The sequence below is a fragment of the Salvia hispanica genome, chromosome 4 (assembly GCF_023119035.1).
Source record: "Salvia hispanica cultivar TCC Black 2014 chromosome 4, UniMelb_Shisp_WGS_1.0, whole genome shotgun sequence".
Classification (NCBI taxonomy): domain Eukaryota; kingdom Viridiplantae; phylum Streptophyta; class Magnoliopsida; order Lamiales; family Lamiaceae; genus Salvia; species Salvia hispanica.
In genome coordinates this window covers 9339116-9348061 of record NC_062968.1, presented here as the reverse complement: position 1 = coordinate 9348061, position 8946 = coordinate 9339116, and the positions used below count along the sequence as shown (strand labels likewise).

General features: G+C 35.2%; 1 protein-coding gene and 1 long non-coding RNA gene across 2 annotated transcripts; both read left to right on the top strand.

The window, feature by feature from the left end:
• Window positions 1–286: 286 nt before the first annotated feature.
• On the top strand, window positions 287–739 carry LOC125218864. Its single transcript, XR_007176039.1, has 2 exons — window positions 287–482; window positions 592–739. It is a non-coding gene; the product is annotated as an uncharacterized LOC125218864 (long non-coding RNA).
• A 2152-nt stretch (window positions 740–2891) lies between these two features.
• LOC125218967 (F-box protein PP2-A12-like) lies at window positions 2892–4945 on the top strand. The gene is made up of 3 exons (XM_048120795.1): window positions 2892–3415; window positions 3509–3627; window positions 4329–4945. The coding sequence occupies exons 1-3, from the start codon at window positions 2972–2974 to the stop codon at window positions 4747–4749; spliced, it is 984 nt and encodes a 327-aa protein (XP_047976752.1). The 5' UTR covers window positions 2892–2971; the 3' UTR covers window positions 4750–4945.
• The last annotated feature ends 4001 nt before the right edge of the window (window positions 4946–8946 follow it).

The window sequence follows — 8946 nt, the reverse complement described above, 5'->3', positions numbered from 1 at the left end:
GAAACCCTAGGTAGAATCTGAACACCGTACAGACTGTGCAGCAACTGTCTATCGAGATCGGTGAAACCGAATTTCCGATGAGTCTGGCGGTGGAGTACAAATTCGAAGGTGTTGAGAGAGGATCAGAGTCTGATAAGCTCGATTCAGGCGGAATCGGAGGCGTGAGTGAATATTCGGCGCTGGAGATTGTCAGCGGAGCCGACGATTCGATGTGTAATAAGGAGAACGAGTGCGTTACGGTGGCGAAATCGATGTTGAGTGCTGTTGAGATTAGTGTTGGAGCGAATTTCGTGAAGCCGTCAGCTTCTGCGAGGTTTAGTCACCGGAGAAATTTGAAAGCGGTTGAGCTTAACATTTCATCCAGCTATGGCCAGCGGAAGCCCGAAGACGAGATGATCCAACTCATCCACCACGCCATCAACTCCGGCGTCACATTTCTCGACGCCTACGGTCCCCACACCAACGAAATTCTTATTGGAAAGGTATTATTTATTTCTCTCTGCTTAAGTTCTGAATTCAATCGATTGAATTAGTGTATTCGAGTATTCACTCATGGAGCCTGGAGGTTTACTCTGTTTGTAATTTGTGCAGTTGATTGATCTTGTTTGTTGATTTTCCGCCGAGTATTAATGTTAGAACACTTTTGAGAAGAGCTAATTCAAGTGAAGATGTAATTGTGTAGTTATGCACTGTGATTGTGACAATCTTCATGATTATTGAGCTTAATTTCGTTGAGGTTTATTGAGCTTAATTTCGTTGAGGTTTGAGGAGATTCTCATGGAGACTGAGATTTGAATAAAGTGTACCATGATTTTCCTGAACTAGTGTGTTGAAACTGTTGCAGGCTTTGAAAGGGGGATGAGGGAGAAAGTGCAAATTATAAGTGTTATTTTTTAATTATTGACATTTTAAAACGAGTTGTTGACATTCGATATTCTCGGTATTGATATGTGAATTATAAGTGTTATTATTTAGTTGTTGACATTTTAATACGAGTTGTTGACATTCGATATTCTCGGTATTGATATGTGAATTATAAGTGCTATTATTTAGTTGTTGACATTTTAATACGAGTTGTTGACATTGATATTCTCGGTATTGATATGTGAATTATAAGTGCTATTATTTAGTTGTTGACATTTTAATACGAGTTGTTAACATTCGATATTATCTATTATTGATATGTGAATTATAAGTGTTATTATTTAGTTGTTGACATTTTAATACGAGTTGTTGACATTCGATATTCTCGGTATTGATATTCTCGGCCCCACTCGAACATGAGTCTCTCAAACTGGACCAGACCCAACGCCGACCTGGCTCTGTTACCACTTGTCGGGATTGTCGGCGTCGGCAACATTAGTTTGATATTGTCTGCTTTGGGTCAAGCCCGCACGGATTTGCTTTTGGGTCACTCCCAAAAGGCCTCAAACTAGTTGGGGTTGGACAGGAATTATATACACCTTCCAATTTCCCTCATATTTCCGATGTGGGATAGGTTTGTCCTCAACATATTACAATATTGGAATCGGAATCGGAATCGGAATCGGAATCCGAAATGGGGGGAAATTAAAAGACATTTTTAGTGACAAAATAATGTGAAATAGAGAAGGATGTGGGTGTGTGAAATGAAGGAGAGGAGATTGAAGTATTTATAATAGGAGAAGAAAATAAAAGTTTAATTGAAAATAAATAAATAAAAATCGGCTCCGCCATCGCCTGAGCCTCCGCAATGGAAGGCCGATGGGGCCATCGGCTGAGGCCATTGATCGGCGCGGGGGCGGAGGCGATGGGGAGGGGGAATCGGCCTTCCCTCCGCAGTGGTGACCTATGGGAGGCGATGGGAGGCCGATCGCTCGGCCCTCGCGATCGATCCATTGTGAATGCTCTTACCAATAAAGATGGACAAAGTTAGTTAGTTTTAAACAAGATTTTATCAATAAAGAGTGGAAAACCCCACTAAGTGAGCCTAAATGGGGTTGAATTAAACAAAGAATCCAGTTCCTTTCTGTACGATGTTAGTGCTACTAATACGAAATATATTAAAAATGAGTTGAAAAATAATAATCTTATTATTATTATTATTGTTATTATTATTATTATTAAAAATTAAATCCAATTATTTATATTACTGTAATCACTCGAAAAATAATACTCCTATTATTATTGTGAGCAAGATACCGCCATATCTTGAAATTTTAGGTTAAGTGAATATACTCCTTAAATTTAATATTCACCAAACAAAATGATTTTTGAACTGTATATCACAATGCAAATTTATTCCGGGTAAGATTTTTTATAGGGAGTGGTTCTGAACCGCCGGTTTTTTGCAGTTCCGGCTTGGTTTCACGGTTTTCCGACGGTTTGTCGTGGTTCTGGCACGGTTTCGGTTCGAAAATATTTGAACCTGAACCGAGCCACAGTTCAAAAATCGACGGTTTCGATTCGAGTAAAAAGGTGTGTGATCAAATACTAACTAAGTTATGTTAATAATTAATAACTAACATTAATTTTGTATGTTAAAAATATTTTTATCAATCTTCTTGTGCTGATAAAATTATATTTTTATGTTGATATTTTAAATTTACATGTTGTATTGAGATAATTATGTCTTTTATGTTGATAATTTTAATGCATAATATTAAAAGTGATTAGTTATTACTATAAATTAGTTAGCACATTAACGTAACCCTATATATCATAAAAGATACTAGATATATATCGTATTTATCAGAAAGAAAATATCTCAAAATGTGAGTAGTGTGTAAAGTTACATTACGAAATATTCGTTCTGTAGATTAAAAAGCTAGAAAGATTTGATGAAGATAAATCTTTTGTAATCAAAATCTTATCCTATATGAAATCACGGAAAAATATAAATGAATACGGAAAATGAAGAGAGGATATATTGAATCTTAGGAAAGAAATCAATAAATATGTGAGGCACAGTTATTAAAATCTTCATTTATATATGTATTCAGTCCGTACGCATCGATCTCACACTATATGTATTCCAATTCCACTCCACACAATTGGCTTTCCCTCTCTGCTCTGTACCAGAATCCGTATGCAAATCCGCCCAAATCTCATTCCGCCTTCAAATCACATGGGCTCATTGTTTTCGTTGCCGGCGGCGGCCATAGCCCCGTCGCAGGAGCCCGGGCTGGGGGACTTGCCGGAGAGCTGTGTGGCGTTGGTGCTGGGGCACCTCGAGCCGCTGCAGATCTGCCGGCTCGCAACGCTGAACCGAGCTTTCCGGGGAGCATCTTCTGCTGATATCGTTTGGGAGTCGAAGTTGCCGGTTAATTACGAAGATCTGCTAGCTAGGGTATTCGAAAGAGAAAACGCCTCTTTCTGCAAGAGGGATATTTATGCGAGGTTTTGCAAGGCCAATTCGTTCGATGGTGGCTCTAAGGTATTCGAATTGGATTCCAATTTGTTTATTATCACGATTTGTTATTTAATTTTTGGTGAATTGAATTTGAATGGGGTTTATTGATATTTGCAGAAAGTGTGGGTGGATAAGAGGTCAGGCAACATTTGCATGTCGGTGTCTTCAAATGGATTGACGATAAATGGAATTGATGATAGGAGATATTGGAGCCGTATTCCATCTGTGGAATCAAGGTGAGGATTAGTTTCATTTGCGTTTTCAAAGTTTGGAGAATTTTGATTTATATTAACTCAAAATATTGAGTTCAAAATATTATTTTTTGGTTTATACTTTTAGTTTATTCTACACTTTTTGTTTAATATTTTTAGTTTCTTTTCCTTTAAATCTGTGATGCCAATGCCATGATTAGAATTTTTGAGTATGTTAATTTTAGATTTAATTGAAATTTACAGTATAGTTTTTGAGTGTTTAAACAAAAATAAAAAAATATAGCAAATTTGTAGATAAATTAAACTTTTTAAAAAAATTTGTGGCGTAGTAAACACCATCTATTTCAAAAGTAAGATTCATGATTCGATTAGAGGATCTAATGGAGTAATTGAATCTGTACAGTTACTAAAATAATTAAGTATACATTTAGTAAAGTGGTATCTAAAACAAGAAAAGGAATGATGATGTATAGAAAACAAGAAAAAGAATGCCCAGCTTTCATCTCCTGCGTTTCATTTACGTGGGGCTGCGTTTTACCTCATGTTGTGTTTCCTCAAAATGCAACGGATCCATTCCCGTCGATTAGTGACTAGTTTGCTGAGTCCTGCAACCGTTAAAATAATCGCGCAACTTGTTAATTTTGGGAGAGACCTCTCCCTACTTAAATACTCTCATTATGTTGCATCCTAACATTTATGCACCCGTCTTCCTCCCCCATATGTAGGTTTTCATCAGTTGCGTATCTGCAGCAAACATGGTGGCTTGAGGTTGATGGGGAGATCGAGTTCCCCTTTCCAGCAGGGTCATACAGTATATTTTTCAGATTACAACTAGGACGCGCACATCAGAGGTTTGGTCGTAGGGTTTGCAACACGGAGCATGTTCATGGCTGGGACAAGAAGCCCGTCCGGTTTCAGGTTTCGACCTCAGATGGTCAGCAAGCAACAAAACAGTGCTACTTGAAGGAGCAAGGGAGGTGGATCCATTACCACGCCGGAGATTTTGTGGTCTCCAGCTCGTTCAAATCAATCAAAGTCAAATTTTCGATGACACAAATTGATTGCACTCACACCAAAGGTGGGCTGTGTGTAGATTCTGTACAAATACTTCCTGCAAAGTTCAAAGGGAGGTTGCAGCATTTTTAATGCAATCGATCTCTTTGTGGGGAAACCAAACAATCTTTGTAGAAAAATGAAGTGTAAAGGACTTCATAACTCAAGAGATTAGGATTTTGTAGGCTTTATGCATAGAGGTATCTAGTTTGGGGTCTCTCTTTGATGGTAAAATATTCCCTTCATTCCAAGGAAGTCGCCATGTGATTTTATGCAATTTAATTTTGTGTATTGAGTATAAAGTAAAAGAGATGAAATAAAGTTGAGATGAATAGTGTTTTTATTTTTAGTAATGAGTCACCTTAGTTGTGACAAATTGAAAAAGAAAGTGGATTATTTTTTATGAGACTAAGAGAGTTCTAGACAATATTATTGTAGTGACAATCTTATAAAGATATCATTTATGCCCATACTCAAATAACTTAAAATATAAGAATTTGTGAAACACACAAGACTAAATATTCTTTCACAATATACTTTCAAAGGAAGCCATTAGATTCAAAGTCATTAACAAAAAGACCATAAAACACCTCAATTCCGTTGAAATGCTTAATTGATATGCAATAAAAGCAAATAACATGCTAACACACACATGCGTCAAGCACTTTGTTTCCATTTGATTGAATCATCCCAAGACTATCTATGCCCAAATTCTTGAACATCTATTTGACACTCTCATTAAGGCTAGGGATATTTAACAAAACAGTCATCATCGTGTGTATAGTCAAAAGTAACCAAGAAAGGGTTAATCACAATATCCCTATTCTCAAGATTAGACAACGAAGGACGATCACCAATCATTAACACATCATTCTTGCTCAAAAAGGGATCAATCCTCCACTAAGTTTCTATGGTCATGTTTAACAACTAGAGTAGGCTCGTCATCACAATTCGCATCAAATTTGCAAGAAGATATGTCACTCATCAAGCCAAGTTTATCAAAAGAGATTTCACGCGATTGCCCCAAAAAATTCAAGAAATGATAAAAAAAAATTATATGAGCAATATATCCACAAACCTTAATGTAACATCTCGGAATTTAGAACCCTAATTTTAGAGCCCTAGAATTAATTATTGATGACGTGGAAGATGTGAATTATTTGATAAGTGAATTTATTGCATGAGTTTCTTTGACCGGGAAGTTTGAAAAGTCAAACTTATTGATTTGGCATGTGATATATTAATTTATGAGATTATGTGGTAAATTAATTATCTAAGGGTGAGTGAGAATATTAGAGAAAATTTCCATAAATACTTGCCACCCAATTCTTGTGATTTTCGACCCCCTTGATTTTAGAGGAGGAATTCTATTTTTCCGGATTTAATTTAATTCTTGGGATATTTATCCAAATTAAATCCAAGACCCAATTATTTCCTTTTGAAGAGAGAAAAAATCGAGCCCCTTTGTTTCTTGGTGATTTTCGAAAATCACCTATTGTGGGAAGGAAGGAATTATTTTATTTTAGTTAATCCCTTATTTGATTTCCTTCCATACCTAGAATTTAAATATTCTACCAAATCTTTCCATACCTCAAGAGATCTTGTCTTACCTTATTTTAGTTAAAATTCAAAAATCCATGCCTTATTTAAATAGGCATAGGGACGCCTATTTCCATCCCAAGTTGGGAGAATTCTTATTTTTATTTTGCTTCGTGATATTTTATTCTACTCCGTAAAATATACCAAAACAAAATCTTGGCTAAATAAATAGCCTAATTTTCGAAAACTAGGAGATTTGCCCTAGGATCTATTTTTGTTAATTCTTCTTCCCTACTTCACAATATTTATTTATTTAATTGTGGAGAATAAAATCTTACCAAATATTCTATTCTAATTACCTAAAGATCTTGTTGAGCTCTATAAATAAGAACCAAAACCCCAACCCTAGCCCCCATAATTTTCGAAACCCCCTCCCCTCACTCTCTCAAATTTTCTTCTTCCACACACCAATATTTTGTCATCCTTTGAGAAGAATTTAGAGTTTGAACGCCAAGAATCTTGAAGAACCAAGTCTCTACTTTGTTTCTACCGATCGTTTTTCTCTAAAAAGGTATTTTGTTTATGAGTTCTCCTTATTCTTCTTCTTCTTCTTCTTCTCTTTTTTTCTTCTTCTAACCGATTAATCGGTCTTCTTGAACCCTCATGCATCTTGGTTGAGTGAAAGTGGGATAAAAGGGATGTGGGAATATGTTCATGTGTGTGTGTGTGCGTGGCGTGTGTGTGTGGCGTCGTGTGTGTGTGTGTTGTTGTGTTGTGTAGTGTGTGTTTGATGGCTAAATATTCTTGTGTGATAAACATGATCTTGATTAATTAGTAATGATAAGATAAATCGATGGGAAAAGGAAAAAGGTATTGAGACATGCATGAGTAAGAGTAGTATTGAACCTAATTTGTGATATGTGCTTATGTGATTAAAAGGTGAAACTTTGGTTGCGAAGCCGGATAACGGAAAAGCGAAACTACTTGAAAACTAAGCAATCGAGGTGGGCTTTACTCTAAAAACTCTCTTTTATTTTATCAAAATGTTGTTTGGTGTTATAAGGGTGGTTTAACTGTTATGCCATGCCTATGTTTGTTTTAATGTGATATTGGATATGCTTATACGAATTCGGGTCTGAGTATGGGCCGCAAGCCCTACCAGGCTGTGTACACAATGGGATCGGGAGCCGTCCTTGCTAGTCGGCCGGTCTCGTGGGCGAAAAGTGTGGCCACACTTTCGTCGCACCATGGAATGTTGTGATTGTTATTTTGATGAGAAAATGGGAGATTATTTTGACTGGCCAGTCTATGAAAATATATTTTGTGATACTCGTGATATTTCTCTTATAACTGCTTAAAACTCGAGTTCACTTGGTAAGGGTGGCATAACTTATAAAATGTTTTGGCAATGAGCTCACTGAGTATTTCAAAATACTCAGCCCTGCATGTGTTTTCCTTATGTGCAGGTTGAACGATGACGAGCGGTGGCGGGTGTTGAGCATGATAACTAATTAATATGGATATGTTGAACTTCAAGCGTAGTTGTGTCTTCATACATAGATATTCTTTCTCTTGGTCGCCTTCCGCTGAATCTTGATACACTTTAGAATTTCTTTTGGAATATTTGCATCTTGCCTTCGGTTTGAGGCCTTAGCCTTTTTCTTGTGACTTTGTCTTGGATATTATGTCGTACTCTTAAGATATTTTGATCGTCATTTATGATACCTTTCTTTTTCTTTTAAACTTCTAGGTTAAGTTATTGCTTTAAATACTCTGATAATTCTTTCAATTCTTTTGGTCAATACTCTTTAAATGAAACCCTAGCCTATTTTACTTCTTTGGAGTCCGTTTGGGTAGCAGCCGCCGCATTTATTGTACCCTATGAGGGCGGGCTGTTACACTTCATGCACAATATGTTGAACAAGCACTACATAATGCATATGAAACTTGTAAAAAGCAACGAGTATCATAAGATTTTTATAAAAATAAGCATCACACGATTGCTCCAACAATTTTATAAATGTTTTTGTAGTTATAATTATTTGAATTTAAAGAATCTTTAGTAATAAATAAAATATTAAATATAGAGTGTCTACTAGTTCGTGTACTTATATATTAGTACTTTATTAGTATAATTGTATGAAAGGGTCAAACTCATTTATGGTGGTTTTTAGTTAAAAGATGAAATTGAGATACAAATTAATTAAATTATAATGAATTATTATTAAAGAAAAGAAAATAAATATTATAATTATTAAGACAAGATAGAATGAGAAGAAAAAAAGGAAACTAAAGTAAAAAATGTGACACTAATATCAATTGAGATAAAGAGTGATTGTTGTTTTAAAAAGATAGCATATCAAATTCATAAAACATTAAAAATAATCTAATTTGGTTCAGGGACATAATTATAAAAATTGTTGTAAGATTGATACCATTTTTTGCAATTTATAAAATATTAGAATATAAATATTAGAAAAAACTCGAACATGGCAAGATGAAACAGGTTAATATTAGAACAATATTTTAAATCTATTTCGAAAAGTTTTCATATGCCAAATGTAGGTTAATTTTATTTCTATTTATCAAAGAGATATTGGTGGGACATACCACCTCATATGGACATCATTATATGCTTAAACTAGGAAATTTTTCCTCATTAAAATGATATCATATGTAAGTTAGAAAATAATAGTATTTTAATATATAAAAAAGGATATTAATACCGTTCCTTATGTATATTAATTATAA

Bases quoted from the DNA above. Each gene is read 5' to 3' on its own strand.
- LOC125218967 (XM_048120795.1), top strand. From the start codon at position 2,972: ATGTATTCAGTCCGTACGCATCGATCTCACACTATATGTATTCCAATT. The intron at 3,416-3,508 runs GTATTCGAATTG...TGATATTTGCAG, and splicing joins CGTTCGATGGTGGCTCTAAG to AAAGTGTGGGTGGATAAGAG. The intron at 3,628-4,328 runs GTGAGGATTAGT...CCCCATATGTAG, and splicing joins ATTCCATCTGTGGAATCAAG to GTTTTCATCAGTTGCGTATC.